This window comes from Lycorma delicatula, chromosome 1, assembly GCF_047948215.1.
Source record: "Lycorma delicatula isolate Av1 chromosome 1, ASM4794821v1, whole genome shotgun sequence".
NCBI classification, from domain to species: domain Eukaryota; kingdom Metazoa; phylum Arthropoda; class Insecta; order Hemiptera; family Fulgoridae; genus Lycorma; species Lycorma delicatula.
Genome location: NC_134455.1, coordinates 35,734,120 through 35,756,087, shown reverse-complemented (window position 1 = coordinate 35,756,087; position 21,968 = coordinate 35,734,120). Strand labels below are relative to the sequence as shown.

The following is a 21,968-nucleotide window of genomic DNA, read 5'->3' as shown; positions in this document are numbered from 1 at the left end:
CCATCAGCTTAAAATTTTATATATATATATATATATATATATACAAATTTCACTTTCTTATAATATAATAACTATAACATAATAATTGGCGTATTTTTCCGCCTATCACTATCAAACTGATACATAAAATATAACAACCTAAAATCTCAATGAGTTCGTTAATGTACATAATCGGACAATGGGTTGGAAATATGGGACTCTTTCAAAAAAAAAAAAAAACCAAAATGTCGTAATAGCTTTCTTAAGTAAAATATCAAATTCATTTAATGTTTCTACTATTCTTTGGATAAGAGTCTTAAACTTATCTAAGTAAAGTTTTTTAATATTACCAACCGTTGGCCCAGGGGGTGGAAAAAATTGGGTTTTGAAGACAAAAAAAAATCATACCTCTCTTAATAGGCATATTATCTAATCGGTTTAAAGTGGTCGTTAGTCCTCTAAACATTACCTAAAACTCTTGTCTGAAACAATTCTTGATAAGATGAAACCTTACGACAAGGGATGATCAAAATATTGCTGGAATTGTAAGAAATGGGGCTTGTCGAATGCTAAACACGTGAAACTTTTTTTCACTCGCAACCATTGTCGTATTAAGTAAATTTGAAGTTTTTTTTTAACTTTAAGGTGGAAATATTTTTTATCCCCTGCTTAGCACAGGTGAAATCTACCTCCGAATTCCGACGTGCCGAAAGGGTTTTTTTTTTATTTTAACACGCATTTATACGTTATAATTTTTAGTCTAATTATTACGCTGATTTGAAATATTGAAATCATCGTCTTAAATTAATTTATCATTGTGTTTTGTTAAAACAAAGTCAGTCTCTAAAAAAGAACATTAATAAGCGTGAAGAGGTATATACAATTCCAGCAGAAGTATGTAACTCAACTTAGCTTTAAACAGGTTGACTGTACCTGTTATAGAGTGGTGTTATAGGAAAGATTGTTTTTTTAACTTTTCTTTGAATTTTTATAAAACTCTTTGGAATTCCATATTCATTAACGAAATTATTTTGGAACAAATAAAACAAAATATTACATTGCTACCTCTCTTATATATTATTTAAATAACCTAAAACTTTTTAACAGAGAGTAATAATTGTAACTAAATTAGAAAAAATTACTTTTAATTTATTTTTAGAAATGTCTAAATTACTCGATTTTAAAGAAATCATACAAAAATTTTGAATCATTGCTTCAGTGCTCTTCTTCTCCGCTTGGCTTAGAAGGAGCTCTTAGTATACATTTTTAGTGCTTAAGGATTTTTTTTTATTATTATTACTTGAATATGTCAACTGACACAGGCAGTTAATTTAAAAACTATATTTAAATTACAATAAGTGCTTTTTAGTATTAGTAATGAAATAATATAATACTGAAAAATATAAGTAACTTGTTCTTACTTAATTTATGTTGGGGATATAATTTTCTTATTCTTTATTATCTTATTTAAGAATTGTGAAAAGCGGCATAAATTTCCTTTAATATAGCTTAATATAAAATTGGAAAATCTTATCTCTGATTGATTTTATATTTCGGTATTAATATACAGCTTGACGATGAATGTATAAATATTTGACTGTTTTATATGTTTTTTAAACGAGTGGTTTGTATTAAAAACAGAAAGGTAGTTAATTTTTTCTTGTACTTTTATAAATTTTATATTTTATTTCGTAATACCGTCCGTAAAAGTATAATAACATCGAGGAGATGGAAGTCATTATTTTAAGTCCTTTTATTTTTAAAGTAATTTCTACATTTAAGATAAAATGTTGAATTCAAGTCACTGTTTTAATATCGGTTGTATACAAAATGCTGGTCGGCTAGCTGAGATAAGAGTTAAAATATAATTTAAACCTACATTCCTTTTAAAGCGGTTGACCACTTTAGTTTAATAGTAGGGTGACAGGTCCACACATCTCTTATCACGGTTATCATTTGCATCCAAGCAATAAAACTCCGCTCAAGGCAGCAATTTTCTCTTCGTATAAAGTTAATCATATTCTATTCCGGCTATTAAAGACATTGCACCGCTCGTAAAACTAATACGCTAAAGATAAACTCCATGACTTTTAATTTACACTCCATTACTCTTAATGGATTTTACAAAATAAATAAAATTAAAAGTAGTAATATTATCGTTAATTAAGATCGATTAATAAATTTAACACTCATTTTACAGTTTAAAATTTATTATACCGGATTAATTATTACTTCCCTTTTTTAATTATAGTAATCGAGCAAAATATTTATTTAAAAAAATGTAATACATTTTAAAAAGATTGCTATACATTTAAAATGTTAATACATTTTTAAAAAGTTTATGTTTTAACTTTGCTATCAGCATCCACTTTATAAAATGTTGCAGTCAGCATTGGAGAATTGTATTAATTATTGAGTTATATGTATACATAAAAATCCCAGTTCTTTCCTTTTTTTTTTGTCTTCAGTCATTTGACTGGTTTGATGCAGCTCTCCAAGATTCCCTTTCTAGTGCTAGTCGTTTCATTCCAATATACCCTCTACATCCTACATCCCTAACAATTTGTTTTACATATTCCAAACGTGGCCTGCCTACACAATTTTTCCCTTCCACCTGTCCTTCCAATATTAAAGCGACTATTCCAGGACGCCTTAGTATGTGGCCTATAAGTCTGTCTCTTCTTTTAACTATATTTTTCCAAACGCTTCTTTCTTCATCTATTTGTCGCAATACTTCTTCATTTGTCACTTTATCCACCCGTCTGATTTTTAACATTCTCCTATAGCACCGCATTTCAAAAGCTTCTAATCTTTTCTTCTCAGATACTCCGATCGTCCAAGTTTCACTTCCATATAAAGCGATACTCCAAACATACACTTTCAAAAATCTTTTCCTGGCATTTAAGTTAATTTTTGATGTAAACAAATTATATTTATTACTGAAGGCTCGTTTAACTTGTGCTATTCGGCATTTTATATCGCTCCTGCTTCGTCCATCTTTAGTAATTTTACTTCCCAAATAACAAAATTCTTCTACCTCCATAATCTTTTCTCCTCCTATTTTCACATTCAGTGGTCCATCTTTGTTATTTGTACTACATTTCATTACTTTCGTTTTGTTCTTGTTTATTTTCATACGATAGTTCTTGCGTAGGACTTCATCTATGCCGTTCATTGTTTCTTCTAAATCCTTAATACTCTCGGCTAGAATTACTATATCATCAGCAAATCGTAGCATCTTTATCTTTTCACCTTGTACTGTTACTCCGAATCTAAATTGTTCTTTAACATCATTAACTGCTAGTTCCATATAAAGATTAAAAAGCAACGGAGATAGGGAACATCCTTGTCGGACTCCCTTTCTTATTACGGCTTCTTTCTTATGTTCTTCAATTGTTACTATTGCTGTTTGGTTCCTGTACATGTTAGCAATTAATCTTATATCTCTGTATTTGAACCCTAATTTTTTTTTAAATGCTGAACATTTTATTCCAGTCTACGTTATCGAATTCCCCTTTTTCATAAATATTACACACCAGTTTGTATAATCTATCAATCGCTTCCTTACCTGCACTGCGCAGTAATTCTACATGTATTCCGTCTATTCCAGGAGCCTTTCTGCCATTTAAATCTTTTAATGCTCCCTTTCCTCTTTAAAGGCATAAATTATAAAATATAAATTAACTGAAAAATCTTTTTACTACAAGATTTAATAGATCCTTCCTTTGTAACAAACAGAAATCATTCAAAAGAGAATTTAAATAACGAAAAATATTATTTTCCTTAATTTTAAATACTTTTGTGGGTAATTAAAAATTTACAACCGGCTGCATTATTGATTAGAGACTTTAATATAGTATATACGATATATTTATTCGGAGGAATAAGAAATCTGGGGTTTTCTGGACAATGAGAAATTATTTTCTCGTCCAAGAGTTCCATACGCAAACCTGTATCTTTTTTCCTGTTTAGCCTTCGAGAATCACCGTCAGGTATTATTTCAGAGGATGAATGAGCATATGTATGAATGAATGTGAACTGTAAATCTTGTACAGTCCCAGTACGACCATTTAAGAGATGTGCGGTTAATTGAAACCCAACCACCAAAGAACACCGGTATTCACGATCTAGTATTCAAATCCTTATAAAAGTAACTGTCTTTACTAGAATTTGAACGTTGGAACTCTCGATTTTGATGTCAGCCGGTTTGCGAAGACGTGTTCGACACTAGACCAACCCGGTGGGTCAAAGACGCAAACCCGTATCTATCTCCATCAAACCATATTAATACAAACGACATATTTACTCTATAATTTTCCACATGCTTAGCTTAGAAAATAAAGTGAACATCTGAATTATACCCTTAGAAAACACCGTAGATAAAAATCAAGGGTAAGTGAAAAAGATTGATGTATCTTATTGTATCTTGTAACTGCGGAACCAGACAATAAACAACCCAATCGGTTTGAGTTTCCTTCGAGTGGCGTATGTTTTGGGGTATATTGAAGAAGGGTTGGAAAACAGTCAGTGATTACATATTAGCCAATTCATATTGGAGCTGTATCAGACTGTTTTTACATCAAACTTAAAAAAAAAATCAAATAAGAAACGCTACCTTTAAATAAAATCCACTTTCATTCTGGAAGTTTGAATGGGGTAGATGTATCAAACTGGACGGTAAACAGTTCATCCGCAGGATCACTTAAGAATGCGCTTAGTATAATTTATAGCGAAGTTTGACTTGTTTCTTAATATAAAATAATGTAATAACCACTTTAAAACATCAAATTTTCCAAAAAAGCAGTAACTTTTTCATTTATTTTTGAAAATTGAAAACTTTAAGGCATAATTAACTTTAATTTGGTTTTTATTTTATAAAAAACTCCATTTGCCTAGTTATATTGTATGTATTATAATTTTAATGTTGTTGTGTACGACATTATGATTTTTGAGATTAATTCATTGATTATTTTTTTATTAACGTACATCAGTCTACTTTTTTAAAGGAAAGGGAACTGGCCAATTGCATCAACATTTATTCTTAGCCAAAAATATCATCTTACGTAGAGTTGAAATGTTGCAAAGTAAGATATTTAATTTTGATATACAACAAACTTCCAAATTACTGCTTAAATAGCTACTTTTTTTTGTTACTTTTATACGCATTTACTCAGAATAGGCAATGCTACTCGGCATAAGCGACGGTTTTACGTTTATTGTAGAGTTTTATAATCGAATGTCGATCCTGATGTCTACTTAGTGACTGCTTTCGTATGTTAGGAATGTAATACTAGATTTTGCTTGGAGGGAACTTAGCTTCGTCACAGACATTGGCTGTCGTAACAAGCCACTTCCACCAATAACTAGGCGCAACGTTGCGCAATCGTTATTTGCCGCAGTATAGGATTTTTTGTAAAACGCACGTTTGCTTTAACTGTATGAGTGAGTGGGTGAAAGAGATATTACGTACATGCAGTCTGGCAACTACATTTCATCAAGCTCTTTCCCACGGCCGACGATTAATTTTATAAATATAAGAATAAGGGAACATGCGACACTGTGGTTCAATTGGACATAATATATTTAACATCGCTGATTTGAAGAAAAAGGTTATTACACAACTGAAAACGTTATTTATTCGTATTCATAATATATAAATAATTAAAATTTCGTACTACTTAGTTTTATGTTAGTTTTGCTTTTATTTTGCTCATTTTATTTTTACTTAAAAATAGTTATTTTTACATAAAACTATATAATAAATAAAAAAATTGATCTACAGTAATCGTGGGTTTTTTATTACAATTTTTTTTTAATAAAAAGATTCTTTTTCATTTACGTAAGCATCTAATTAAAGTTTTAAAATAAAGTTTTTCTTTTTAATTCTGTTGCACAAAATTATATAATATAACGGGATCTTCTTTTAGTAGAGTTGTAGAAAAAAGTATATAAAAAGAAAGTAATGAAATTTAGTAGTTCATTTTATGACATTAAGCCTGTAGTAACTTTCACTATTTTGTGTGAGGTATTTTATTTAGTTAGTGGTAACATTCAGTAGCCAATGTTTGCTATGTCAGATCGTTTTTAGTAGATTAATATTGAAATAGTAGACTACCATTTCGTGCAGGTGGCTTGTAAAATAAACCAAACCAATTAAATTAATACGGGATTAATGTGTCTTAACCTTAATACATGATCTAAATTGTATATACTAACAATTTTTTCTCATTAATTATTACATATCAGTAAAAATTCAGCGGAGTATTATTTTTATCATCACGCTTTGTTTTGACTACGCGTTCTGAAATTGTAAAATTTGTTTGTCTATTTACTTTGGCTGTATATTATTATTATTATTACTATACGTAATATAAACAAGCGTTATGATGTGTTTTTTTTACTGTTTTCAGCAACATTTCCAATGACAAGAAGAATAGGCCACCCTTATCAAAACAGGACACCACCAAAGAGGAAGAAGCCAAGAACGTCATTTACACGACTACAAATTGCAGAATTAGAAAAACGATTTCACAAACAGAAGTACCTCGCTTCAGCGGAAAGAGCTGCATTAGCTAAAACCCTGAAAATGACTGATGCACAGGTCAAGACGTGGTTTCAGAATAGACGAACTAAGTGGAGGTAATTATAAATTCTGTTTAAAATTATATAAAATTTAAGGTGTAATAAAAAAAATATTTTCTATTATTAAAAATTACTTGTATTTTTCTTTAAAAAATACTAAATAATATATACTTTTTTTAATTTTTCTTCTTCTCCCCCGGGTCGGATTCTGCAGTTAAGTATTACACAGCCCGGGGGAATATCCTTTACACTAACGGGCTTCCACGTCTCGGCCCGCAGGTCGGATCTCACTTTTTGCGCCCATCTCAAACACTTAGAGTAGGATCCACCAGACCCGGCTGGCTATGCCGTCCGTGAGTCACCACTCCGGGAGCCGGGACTCGTTCTTTATGCCAATGCCTCTAACGGGAACACCCCGAGTGGGGCATCCCCGCCGGTACTCTGTCTTTTTCGCTTGGGGCGCGAGAGTCCCCGCGTCTCATCGCTACCCCCCCCCCCCCCCCCACTCGTGCTGCACGAGTAGGCGGTAATAATAATTCTTAGAACACAAGATAAGCTTATTTTAAAATAAAAATATTGAACAGTTATCATACATACTTTTAAAGATAATTCTTCTGAATTGCAAACTTTTATATGTAGTTTTGTTGGTTGATGTTTTTTTTGTGAATTCGTCAAAATAATATACATGCAGATATTTATCTGTACGTTACGTGATTTAGGAAGACAAGAGTTCTTTCACGCAGAATATAACCATCAATATCAATATACAAATTATAATAAAAAATAATTTGCTTTATCATAAATACAAAAATAGTATTACTAAACAAACAGAATTTTAAGGACGTAACCAAACTGGTTGTTTGCCAAAATGTTAATAGAAGTTGGCTTTCTTTAATCGCTATCAAGGAAGCCTACTTCAAAATTATATTAATAAAACTAACTTTTAAAACTGTAATTACTACGCAAACCTTTATAAAGATGATGATATTTCACCTGATTGAAAGAGTAATTAAGAATACGAGCGATAAAAATATTCAAAGAAACAGTAGTACAGAAACCAGAAATAAATCGAATTTTTATTACAAAATAAACATCTTTACAACTTAGGAATTATAAATATACATGTTTTGTTTCTACATCCAATTATTTTCGGCTAGCTTAAAATAAGTTGGATTAAGTCTTTTTTTTTTCTTTCTTCAGTTTATAAAATTGAGTTTGTATAAAACTGAATGATTTTGTATGCTATTTCTTGTTTAGAATATTCTAAGAAATATTTAGAATGTCGCATTTGCTTAATTATCCGAACCTTTCATCGAGGTTTCGTATTTTGATAACAGTTTAATAGTGTAGCAGTACAAATATATTTTTAATATCGTAAGCTAGGATTTTTTTTACAGGCTCCCTATTACTGTATTTTTAAAAAAAACATTTCTTCATAAATCTTGGGTGCTTCAAAGTATTTGACAATCTGTAGCGATGATTTCTGAGATACTTTTAGGATTGATCGTGAATTTTACAAAAATCCAGATCGTGCAAAGGGATTGGTTCCAACTCGGATAGCTAAATGAAGCAACGTGTTAATTGAAATTAGCACAGATAATATGTATATCGATCACCCTGAACTCACCTCACTCGAAACTGTTTAGGTTCTGTTGCGTAGGACGTTATAATTAGCGAATTTCAACGGATAAAAGTTGAATTAAAATTATGGTAATCATGGTTAATGTTCTTCGCTGTTTGTTATAATTCTACTCTGCTACTAAAATTATTGATTGCTGAACGTTGATTAGTTAATTAAATAAAATATTTTTTTTTTTTAAATGATAATAAACTTAGTTTAAATATTTACAAAAAAATTATAATATTCTTTCCTTTAAATATTTGGACCTTTCTAGCCCTAAATTATAATCAACCACCAAACGTTAAAATGAAAACGTTGAAATTTGTAGAATTGAAGAAGTATTATCTTAATTTTTCGGTTTATTAAGTTTGTTTCATCGTTATAATTATAATAATAAAAATAATAATTATTATTATTATTAAAAATCTGATGTGGACATTAAAATGACTTCCTTGTATGACTATTAAATTACATATACACCTTTTTGAAATTTGAAAAATACATAATATTTTATTTCATTAATAATTTATTGAATTCTAATTTATCGTAAAACTTTTTACCAATAAATATTAATAATTATTAATTAATCAAACATGAACTTTAGTTATACAAATAACATTACCATTACAATTGGTATACATTAACAGTAAATAATTAGTTTTAACATCATTTTGGGTATATATGTTTTTTTTTTACGTCCGGGACCACCTTTAAGGATTGCTTTAAGAGGATGAGATGAATGATTTGTAGCGTGTGAAAATGTCATGCCTGACCAGGATTCTAACCCTGGACCTCTGGATAAAAGGTAGAGCCGCTACCACTCGTGCCACGGAGGCCGGCGTGTATATTTTAATGATGAATTAAATATAAACTAAGAAGTGCATCAAACGAGTACTGCAATAGAACTTTAATATAAAGAGAGAGAAAATCTGAAAACTGGACAACGAGTACACAAATTAAGATCAGAAGAATAATATAAAATTAAAGAGCGATTAAATGATTGATAAAAAAAAAACCAATAAACGAAATGATCGACTATGATTTAGGGAGAATGTTGTCCGACAGTATCAGAAGAGTAATGAACTAAAAGATAAGAATTTTTTGCAATCTATTAAAGATCAGGTATGCATGCCTCAGTGTGTATATTGTTCTTGTCACTGTCTATTCTTCAGTCACTCTGTAGTAAACTTTAATGGAGATAAAATTAAACAGAAATTCCAGAATAATTAAATAAAATTAAACAGAAATTAAACTAGAAAATCAAAAAATAATATGATTCTAAGTTATGATTTTCAATTAATGTTAAATAATCAGATGTTTGAGAAAATCTACAAAATATACACATACAAGGTGCGACAATAAAGTAATGAGAATGATTTTTCTTTGCAAGATGTGGCAACCCTGCAGCTTGCGTAGGCACACCATCTTTGACCTTGGTCTATAAGCTACTTCTAGTCCAAGCGGCACATTGATGCAAATGCTCAGTCGTGAGTTGTGCTGTAATAAGTGAACACGTGTTTGTGTCTCTCGTCACAGCTCTTTGTACATCTTGTGTTGTTTGAAAATGGTATCCCTTGACCGCCATTTTCACTCTTGGAAATAGAAAAAAGTCGCACGGAGCGATATCTGATGAATAAGGTGGCTGTGGTAGTACTGAAATTTGTTTTGAGGTTAAAAATTGCTGTACTGACAGAGCAGTATGGGATGTCGCATTATCGTGATGCAGAATCCAATTATCAGTAATGTTGGCACGGACACGAAGAACTCGTTTACGAAGTCTTTCTAAAATTTCTTTGTCGAAATATGGGTTAACTATTTGTCCAGGAGGCACCCACTCTTTATGAAAAATTCCCTTGGAATCAAAGAATACACAAGCGTGCATTTCACTTTAGACTTTGACATGCGAGCTTTTTTTGGTGTGGGTGATTCCTTTGAGCACCATCGCAAACTTTGGCGTTTTATCTCTGGATCGTATTGAAAAAACCAACCTTCATCACCAGTGATAACACGGCTCAACAAATCTGGATTGATTTCCGTTTGCTCTAACAGATCGGCTGCCACATTTTTCCGTGTTTCTCGCTGTTGTGTGAGATTTTCGGGGACCATTTTTGCACAAATCTTTCTCGTACCAAGATTTCAGTTAATATTAGACGAACCGTTTCTCGATCGATGTTGAGTTCTTCTGCAATCATTTTCACGAATAATCTTCGATCAGATCGTACGATTTAACGCACCCTGGTCAAGTTGACATCTGTCCGTAAGGTTGATGGTCGTCCACTGCGGTCTTCATCTTCAACATTCGTTCTGCCTTCACTAAAAATTTAATGCCACCGAAAAACTTGAGCTCTTGACATAACCTCCTCTCCAAAAGCCTTCTGAAGCTTACCGTAAGTTGTCGTCGGGTTTTCACCCGAATTAACGCAAAAAGAAATGGCATACCGTTGCGCAATATTTTGCGGTTTCATTTCTGTGACGAGAGACACAAACACGTGTTCACTTATTACAGAACAACTCACGACTGTGCAGTTTCATCAATGTGCCGCTTGGACTAGAAGTAGCTTATAGACCAAGGTCAAAGATGGTGTGCCTACGCAAGCTGCAGGGTTGCCACATCTTGCAAAGAATAATCAGTCTCATTACTTTATTGTCGCACCTCGTATGTAATAATGCCTTTTAAATTACATATAGACATATATTTAAAAGTATATAAACTTTTATTCCAGTAAAAACTACTGATATTTTCATTTTTTTTACTATTATTATTATTATTGAATTCCATCACGGTTTAATAATTATTAAATGAATATTTAATAGGAGAATGGTATAGGAGAATGTTAAAAATCAGATGGGTGGATAAAGTGACAAATGAAGAGGTATTGCGGCAAATAGATGAAGAAAGAAGCATTTGGAAAAATATAGTTAAAAGAAGAGACAGACTTATAGGCCACATACTAAGGCATCCTGGAATAGTCGCTTTAATATTGGAAGGAGAGGTAGAAGGGAAAAATTGTGTAGGCAGGCCACGTTTGGAATATGTAAAACAAATTGTTAGGGATGTAGGATGTAGAGGGTATACTGAAGTGAAACGACTAGCACTAGATAGGGAATCTTGGAGAGCTGCATCAAACCACTCAAATGACTGAAGACAAAAAAAAATGAATATATTAAAATAAAAAAAATAAAATGTAAAAAAAATAAATTAAAAAAACAAAGGAGATGACGTCTGATTTGAACCGATGTGCCTTTCCTTTTAAGATCCAAATATTTCATTTGGCTATAGCTCTGGAACCAATGAAATTAAATACGATTTATGATATATCGTTGAGAATTTCTCAATGAGGGCTTATTACTAGAGTTAAGAAAAATTCCAAAATTCAATTTTTGGAGGATTTTGGCCTTTTTTGGACACTTTTGGTTCAGTAAACTGCAATCAAAAGGGAAGGTGCACAACTGGATGTTACAACAGTCCTAAATCCAAAAATTTCAACATACTACGGCTAATCGATTTTGAGTTATACGAGATACGTACGTATATAATACATACATACATACATACGTACAGATATCACGCCGAATTTAGTCAAAATGGATTCAGGGATGGGTAAAATGGATATTTAAGTTGAAATCTGAAAACCGAAATTTTTCGCGATCACAATACTTCCTTCCCTTCGTACAAGGAAGTAAAAATAGTAAAACATTCCTGAGCTGGCTTTTTTACAGAATCCTTATCATTCATCATAGTAATTAATATCTTACGTCAGTCTAGCTGTTCTAATGGATAGAAAAAGTAAATGACTAAATTATCTTATTTTATATTTTTATTTAAAATATGAATAAGCCTACAAAAACCCGATTTTTGGTGAGAATTAAATATTATCCGGTATGAAAAAAGATTATTTTTTAATTTAATAATTAATCTAAATTTTCCAATTACATTTGTTCGATTATAACAACAAAATTTATTAAATATAAGTTTAAAATGTACTCCTTTCTTGTTAAAAATTCTTTTTTTAAAGGCACAAAACTCTAAAAAAGTTTAATTTTTTAGATTTTTTTATTTATTGTTTATATACTTCCCTGTTATAATTTATATCTGCTGTAGCAGCCTATGTCGCTACAACCGGGAAAATAAAAATATGCAAATTGTCCATGTTAATATTTGTTGTCGTTTAATTTGTTTTAACTGGGAAAATTACAATGGCATCACCTTGAACTTGAACTTTCTCTTCGAAAAAAAAAGAAGAAAAAACAGATTATCGTAAGCGATCCAATTGATGAAGACATCATAAAGATATATACGTTGAATTGAGAATCAACGCCTTTAATTGAAGTCAGTTAAAAATACCATTTTCTAAACATTACGTTTGATACTGGAAAAATATTTACGGAACATTAACTATAATTTTATTCAATTTTTTAATCGTATACGTTTTTAATGCAGCAAATATTCTAAATTTTATTTTATTATTCTACGCATATTCCTAGAAAAAACTTTTTCATAATGATTTTTTTTTCAAAATATTGATTCATTTCAACTTAACATTATTCTGAATGTTAAATAAAATCGAATAAAACTAAAACCAACGGCAGGAACTTACTTTACAGTTCTACAGGAACTAACGATAATCTTTATAGTTCGCCAGGAACTGACTTTATAGTTCTACGTAGACCTATTTATAAATAAAAACTGAATGCAGTATATATTTATACTCTTTTAACTAGTTTACGTTTTCCCTAAACTAATTATTTAGTGAACTTAACTTAGCCCACCTTTAAAGAAAGTCAGGTGCAAAACACAGAGTAAATTGAGCTCATTTTATGACAAGTGTATAGGTTTCAGTATCCATAAAGACTGGAGAAAGTTTACATGAGCCCTTTTATTAACAATCTCAAAACTACCAGCGACGTTAACCTCCTTTCTATTATCCTAATGGAATATCAACCTCTACTATAAGCCGTGAATAATCGATGAGGAATTTTAATGGAAAAGATTTATAAGAGTAAACGAGCATGCAAATGAAGTTTGTTAACGACTTCTTTCTTTATTATGTATTTGTGAAACTAATAAAGTGAATGATAATATAATTTTATATTTAAAAAATTAAACAACATTAATGTCAGTCGTTTGTATTGTGTGTGTGTGTGTGTGTGTGTGCGTGCGCGCTCTCTCTCACACGTACGCACGCACGCTCAAGCAGAGAGTAATTATTCTAGTCCTGTCGATAAGTCAAAAAGTATTTCGTTATCAGTACGTATTAGTAGGATTTAATAAAAAAGTTGAATTATAAAATTTATATTATGTCTTGGTTTCTTTAAATTAGACACTAATAATATTGTACTACTAAAGTAAATAGCAAAATTATTCAGTAATTTATCAACTAATCTATATTTTTAAAAAATTTATTACAGTATCAATGTTTAATAAATTTAGTTTGATTTTTATTCGTTTTTTATAAACTCTGATTTTGATTTTAAACTAATGTAAAATTTATTCAAAGAAATTTATTAGAATAATTTAACTATAAATTATTAGAATTTCATTTATTCAATTATATTTAAATTTAAATAAATAATTTCTCGTACTACCTTTTAGAAATTTAAGTAAACTCATTAATAAATACTACACTACATTGTAAGACTAGCAGAAAGGAATGGGAAGTGTCAATTACTCTGTAGTAGAAGAATGCGTAGTTTAGTACTATTTTACTTAAAGGGTCTCCATAGTACAAAAAAAAACTACTGATATACTAAAACGGGTTGCAATATACATCGTTAATTAAAACATTACTAATCTTTATTATACAAATGTATTATCACTGCAATAAATTACACCGTTTTTTCCTCACCCGAATCCTTCACATTGGCAGCTACTCAGAGCTTGGACTCAGACAAATACGTAATTCAGCGAATGAATATTTTCTGATGGCAAGAATAGTACAGAATTCAAAATATCTACATTCTTTAACAATTTCTTTTTAATACTGCAATTCAGATAAAAATACTGACTATAAATAATTACCTTAAAGTTGATTATATTGCTACTACAGGAAAAGTTTAAATACGACACTTGAAACAGATACATTAACTTATGATTAAGACGATATTTAAATTCAGCTAAGGTTTCTATATGGATTGAATAAATACAGTTTAATTGTTAAATATTGCTAACACAATATTTGTGATCCCTGTGGTGGAATGTTAGCGTCTCAGCCTTTCAACCTGAGATCCCGGTTTAGAATTCCGGTTAGGAATTTTTAGGCTTATTTCATACTATGCAAAAATTCGATTTCCATATCCCACACACAAGCTTCAAGATTATTTGGGGATATCAAATAAAAAAAAAAATTCTGTCTATTTCTTATTTCACAAAATCGCTAATTATTCAGAAAACGCTTACTTATAATGGTAATTTTAAAATGTTTAAAATTAACAAAAGTAATAATTACAAATACATTCAAATTTTTGCGATCCACCAAGTTTTCACCTCAACCACTAACTGTTAGATCCCAGTGGCGTATCACTTGTTTTCCAGAATATTCCTGTATTTCGGTTAGCTGAATATTATATTGATATGCAGCAATATATAGAATGTATCACGAAGTTCTCCTGGAAATTTCATATCCTATTCTACCCGTAAAAATAATTGAAATATTTTATACAAATATATGTCCTAAATACTTCGTTTGCACGTTACGGCTAGTGAAAGATTTCTCTTGGATTTCAGCTATAGCTGTGAAATGAGGTATTGAAATTTTTAGAACGTTAATAAAAGGACAGGCTTAGTGATTCTTATTATTTTTGACCTGAAAAATCAAATAAAATAAGTCCCAGAACCGTATATGCAGCAGTTTTTGAGAAATCTGGAATGAAAACCAATAAATTGGGATAAAAAACCCTGTTTTTTTATGTTTGACGTACATTAACTTTGTTAAATAATTAATAAACATATAAAACTTAAAAAATTGTAGAGAATGGAGAGCACTTTTGAACAATTATTATAAACTCCTATGTATAATGCACATTGGTCTAGTGTACTGTTTTCTAAATGAAATTGGAAATTTTCTTTTCTTTGTTTTATACAACTTATCTTACACCATTTTGTTCAAAATTAAATTCTCTACAAGTTTAATTTAAATTTTTTGTGTGATTATTTGGACAATTATATTTGGACGATCGGAGTATCTGAGAAGAAAAGATTAGAAGCTTTTGAAATGTGGTGCTATAGGAGAATGTTAAAAATCAGACGGGTGGATAAAGTGACAAATGAAGAGGTATTGCGGCAAATAGATGAAAAAAGAAGCATTTGGAAAAATATAGTTAAAAGAAGAGACAGACTTATAGGCCACATACTAAGGCATCCTGGAAGAGTCGCTTTAATATTGGAAGGACAGGTAGAAGGAAAAAATTGTGTAGGCAGGCTACGTTTGGAATATGTAAAACAAATTGTTAGGGATGTAGGATGTAGAGGGTATACTGAAATGAAACGACTAGCACTAGATAGGGAAGCTTGGAGAGCTGCATCAAACCAGTCAAATGACTGAAGACAAAAAAAAAGAAAAAAAAGTGATTATTACCCAGTTAACAAAGTTACTTACGTCAAACATAAAAAAAAAACAGGGTTTTTTACCACAATTTATTGGTTTTCACCCTAGATTTCTCAAAAACTACGGCAGATATTGTTCTGGAATCTATTTCATTCGATTTTTCAGGTCAAAAACCATAATAAATCAATAATTCTGACTCTTAATTAAAGGTATAAAAATTTCAGTACGATCTCATTTCACCGGAGTAGCAGAAATCCGAGCAAAATCTTTCACTAGCGTAATTCGCAAACGACGCAGTTTATGAACATATATTTATATGATTTTTTTTTTCATTATTTTTACGAATAGAATAGGTTATGAAAGTCCCGGGAGAACTACTTTGCGATACACTTTGTATTTAGCTCAATTAATAAAATACTATTTCAATTGTCAATTCAAATAGCTTGAAGAGAAGTTATTTATTCACTTAACCTATCTATAACACGTGTTTAACAAGTTATAATTTAGCATTAATTATAGTGCGTTTGAGATGATAAGTGAATACTTTAAGAGTATTATCCATAATTTAAGAATCATTTTATCAGTTATATTATTAACCGAGTTTTGACAACGAAGCACCGAATTAAGTAGGATTCTCATTGTGTATCCATGGTTTCCATTCTTCAACAGCATCACAATCACAAATTACGATGGCTAATTTGATCCCCATCATGTAACTCACCACATTTCTCAACGTAATTCCTCGTTCTAATAATGCTGAGAAATTCCATATATGTCCAGGTTGAATTTGTTCAGGTCAGTTCGAATTTTAAATGCTTTTATTCATTGGATCTATTACATCGCGTACCATCGTGGGGAATTTTCAGTCTAAAAACACATAACATTCAATGGCGATGTTAAAATTGTCAGTTGTGAGTTGTTGAGCCAGTCCTATATGCAACTTTCTATAACCTAATCGATTTTTCAAGTACGGAGTGTCGTCATGGATGGACAATCGCTAATCATTCATAATTTTAGTGTGCTTTCTCTGTTGAATTTTCTATTAACGTAATGTAATGTTATATATAGTATTATGTTGCTATCTGATTGAAGCTAATGTAAAGGGGTAGTTTTGATGTATTCATAATGCTTCTTGTAGGAATATCTAGTTGAAATTCTAACAACCATCTTTGATACCCAATGGGATGCATCAATCAGCAAATTGATTATTTCTGCTCTCAGCCTGGTGTACTCAACGGAAGTTTACTGTTCACCGGTTTGACTGAACAATTCTCATTTGAAGATAACTCTAAGTATTTATTTCATGGAATGAATGTTAATTTACAATAGATAATTATAAAAATCAGATAATATTTCGTGTTCTTCGAATTCAAAAACGGAATTTGAAGATTGAACAACTGCAGTTAAGAAACAGCTTCGTTAATAAAAAATGCCATTTTAATCGATTGATCTTTTTTTTTTGTAATTGTTATTAAATGAGCTTCAGGAAAAGTATAGGGACAAGGGAAGCAATTTTAGGCCTCAGATTAATAGTAGAAGGAAGATTAAAGAAAAACAAACCGACATACTTGGCGTTTATAGACCTAGAAAAGGCATTCGATAACGTAGAATGGAATAAAATGGTCAGCATTTAAAAAAAAATAGGGTTCAAATACAGAGATAGAAGAATAATTGCTAACATGTACAGGAACCAAACAGCAACAGTAATAATTGAAGAACATAAGAAAGAAGCCGTAATAAGAAAGGGAGTCCGACAAGGATGTTCCCTATCTCCGTTACTTTTTAATCTTTACATGGAACTAGCAGTTAATGATGTTAAAGAACAATTTAGATTCGGAGTAACAGTACAAGGTGAAAAGATAAGGATGCTACGATTTGCCGATGATACAGTAATTCTAGCCGAGAGTAAAAAGAATTTAGAAGAAACAATGAACGGCATAGATGAAGTCCTACGCAAGAACTATCGCAAGAAAATAAACAAGAACAAAACAAAAGTAATGAAATGTAGTAGAAATAACAAAGATGGACCGCTGAATGTGAAAATAGGAGGAGAAAAGATTATGGAGGTAGAAGAATTTTGTTATTTGGGAAGTAGAATTACTAAAGATGGACGAAGCAGGAGCGTTATAAAATGCCGAATAGCACAAGCGAAACGAGCCTTCAGTAAGAAATATAATTTGTTTACATCAAAAATTAATTTAAATGTCAGGAAAAGATTTTTAAAGTATATGTTTGGAGTGTCGCTTTATATTGAAGTGAAACTTCCATATACAGACAAAAAAAAAAATTAAATGAGCTATTTTTTTTTAAAAGGGAAACACTGGTATTAATATATAAGAGTAATTTTATGATTTTATAATTAATTTTGCGTGCGTTAAAAACAAATTTTTTTTTAATTCTTTAATTTGTTTCTACAATTTGATTCCTTATACCTGGTTTGTTCTGTGATAATTTTATTATATTTTTGGTCAACATCGGATTAAAGTATTAAATGAAGTCAATAAATTAAATAAAAAATTATTTGTTATTATTATTATTATTATTATTATTAAATCATGGAATAGCCTTAAGCTTAACGTGTTTTGCCAGAGTTGGTATATAAACCTATCATGGCAACTGTGATAGAAATCGTTCATTTTTCTTCATTTTCATACGGTTCCGATGGGAGATATATCAAGATATCCCTCTTCGTTTTTCCCTTTTGCGTTATGATATATAACAAATAATCTTACATTTTCGGTTATAGTTTTTATTTATATGTTTGTATAAAAAACAGATTACGTCGTATGTTCCTTGTCATTCATTTAAATAAAAAAGACCAGCTTGATTTATTTTTATTTAATTAAATTAAACTTAATTAAATTTTATTATTTATGGAAATTTATATTTTTCGTACATTATCCTCGTAATTAAACACTATTTTTTTTTTTTTTTTTTTTTTATATAATATTTTTAAATAAATTAATCGCATTCGAATATGCGATGTCACGGACTGTTGTAACGTAACTAATGGTCACTTAAGAGAAGAGTATTACAAATAGTTGTGGATCGTTAAGTCACAACAAGCGTTCGGTCGGCTATGGCACGGAAACAGTTTTAAAAGTACAACATATGTGCATTTAGCTCCAAGACACGTCTCCTATAGTCTTCGTTATAACAACTATTCGACCGCTAGATCCAGTCAATGAAAATAAAAGTACGGCTTTTAGGTGAAGTGGTTGTGGTCGACGATAAGAGAAGTATTAATTGCTACTAACAGACTGATGTAACATTTTAATTATGTCTCACCTTATCATATCGCTCCTTCTTAATGGACAACTCCTGTCCCGACGTTGCCAGTTTTAATATTTACCCTTTCGCTTACATTATCTCTTTTTCTTTTGTTCTCGTTCTTTGCTTTACCTACAATAACGTAACACTGTTGCCGCTTGTTTATTATTGTTTTTGTTCTTTTAAATTAATTGATATCATACTAATGGATCTTAAGTAATCGCTTCGGTCGGAAGCACGAGATACGAATTAATATTAAAATTTTAAATCTAACAAATAATAGAAAACAAAAATGCTGTATGTATTTGTACACGTGCATTATTAATAGTGTTTGAGTGTTTTATATTTTACTTTTTGCACTTATAAGTCGCTTTTATATTTGAATAAAGTATATCGGTGTAATTTAGAGTGTGTCATTAAAGTTTGATTAAATTAAGTGGTACACGTAACTCAGCGTCTGCTCTGTAAATCGGTAAACCGGAATCGCATTCCTTTCTTAATTCTAATTTTATTTTATATAAAATAATAAAAAAAAAAAAACTTTTAATTATCCATAATAAATCCTTATAATAAATGAATTTATTATTATATGTCATTATTATCATAATCTATCAATTAAATTCCATATTCAATCAAAATATGTCACGATTTAAATTTTTTATAGCTTCTGTATCTTGATTTTTATATGGGTGCTTCTTTATTTAACTCTTTTTTTAATTTACCACGTAACATATTTTTAAATATTTAACTTAGTTTTCATTTTAATTCTACAGAAAAAGTATATAATAAATCAAAATTATCTGAATAACCAATAATATTTTAGGTTTTCAAATGTAACCGTAACTTTACTCGTATGTTATCTTGAAGTTGGTGACAACCTGAAAAATATTTTTTTTTTTTTTCTATTAATAAATTTTAAGCTAATTTAACTAAAAAATAAAATCTACTAAAAATAATAATAATATTTATTTTTAACTTTTTTTTTTTTTTTTGTCTTCAGTCATTTGACTGGTTTGATGCAGCTCTCCAAGATTCCCTATCTAGTGCTAGTCATTTCATTTCAGTATACCCTCTACATCCTTTGTTTTACATACTCCAAACGTGGCCTGCCTACACAATTTTTCCCTTCTACCTGTCCTTCCAATATTAAAGCGACTATTCCAGGATGCCTTAGTATGTGGCCTATAAGTCTGTCTCTTCTTTTAACTATATTTTTCCAAATGCTTCTTTCTTCATCTATTTGCCTCAATACCTCTTCATTTGTCACTTTATCCACCCGTCTGATTTTTAACATTCTCCTATAGCACCACATTTCAAAAGCTTCTAATCTTTTCTTCTCAGATACTCCGATTGTCCAAGTTTCACTTCCATATAAAGCGACACTCCAAACATACACTTTCAAAAATCTTTTCCTGACATTTAAATTAATTTTTGATGTAAACAAATTATATTTCTTACTGAAGGCTCGTTTAGCTTGTGCTATTCGGCATTTTATATCGCTCCTGCTTCGTCCATCTTTAGTAATTTTACTTCCCAAATAACAAAATTCTTCTACCTCCATAATCTTTTCTCCTCCTATTTTCACATTCAGCGGTCCATCTTTGTTATTTCTACTACATTTCATTACTTTTGTTTAGTTCTTGTTTATTTTCATGCGATAGTTCTTGCGTAGGACTTCATCTATGCCGTTCATTGTTTCTTCTAAATCCTTTTTACTCTCGGCTAGAATTACTATATCATCAGCAAATCGTAGCATCTTTATCTTTTCACCTTGTACTGTTACTCCGAATCTAAATTGTTCTTTAACATCATTAACTGCTAGTTCCATGTAAAGATTAAAAAGTAACGGAGATAGGGAACATCTTTGTCGGACTCCCTTTCTTATTAGGGCTTCTTTCTTATGTTCTTCAATTGTTATTGTTGCTGTTTGGTTCCTGTACATGTTAGCAATTGTTCTTCTATCTCTGTATTTGAACCCTAATTTTTTTTAAATGCTGAACATTTTATTCCAATCTACGTTATCGAAAGCCTTTTCTAGGTCTATAAACGCCAAGTATGTTGGTTTGTTTTTCTTTAATATTTATTTTAATCTAATTAATGAATAAAATTATTAAATTATTTATTTAATTTGATTTTTTCTATTTTAATTATGTAATTACAATTTTTTAAATCTTAAACTAGTGTGTAACTTAAACGTTCATTTTTTTAAATATTTATACTTTTCTAAAAATAAAAGGATAAATAAAAATAAGATTTAAATAAAATTAAAATAAATTTAAATACTATTCATTAATTTATTTTACGGCACAACTAAATATCTTTATTGATTTATTTTTTATTTCTGACTTTTTGAAGAAAAGTACGGTATTACTTTCGATCAAGGTTGAACTGGAGGGGGATGAAATTGAAGTTTCTTTACATCTTGAGGTATGAGAAGTACGAAAACACCATTCACTAAAATGTCTTTTATATATATATATATATATATATATATATATATATAAAATTTTTGGCTCAAAAACTACTTGATTATATCTTAATTTCATTGAAATTTAAATATGTTATAGTAATGTGTATGAAGTTGTGGATGTGAAAATTTGATGAAGATTAGTGTTGAGTTGTTTCTGAGTTACGCTCAATTTAAAATTGACAACAGACAACATAATTATTTTTTCGGTCGCATGGTGGGATTAAAATTAATTTCCTTTACGTTTTGAGGTATGATGATTACGAAAATACCTTTAATGTATAACACTTTGTTACTCGAAAATCTCCAAAATTACTGGATCAATTTCATTGAAATATAGATATGCTGTAGCAGTCTATCTGAAGTTGTGCTTGTGAGAATTTGATAGATTGCTTGAGCCGTTTTTGAATTACGGTCAATTTAAGGTCGACAACAGACAACATAACCTTAATTTGACGTTAACTAAACCTCAATTTGAGGTAATGTTAATTATGTATTGGTGTAT

At 30.2% G+C, this 21,968-nt stretch overlaps 1 protein-coding gene across 1 annotated transcript in view; it reads left to right on the top strand.

Moving 5' to 3' along the window:
• The window catches only part of LOC142318086 (T-cell leukemia homeobox protein 3-like), a 224,805-nt gene that overhangs the window by 136,348 nt on the left and 66,489 nt on the right, over positions 1-21,968 (top strand). Inside the window, exon 2 of the mRNA XM_075354615.1 lies at positions 6,390-6,618. Within this exon, the coding sequence (XP_075210730.1) occupies positions 6,390-6,618 (229 nt within the window). The remainder of the gene's footprint in view (positions 1-6,389; positions 6,619-21,968) is intronic.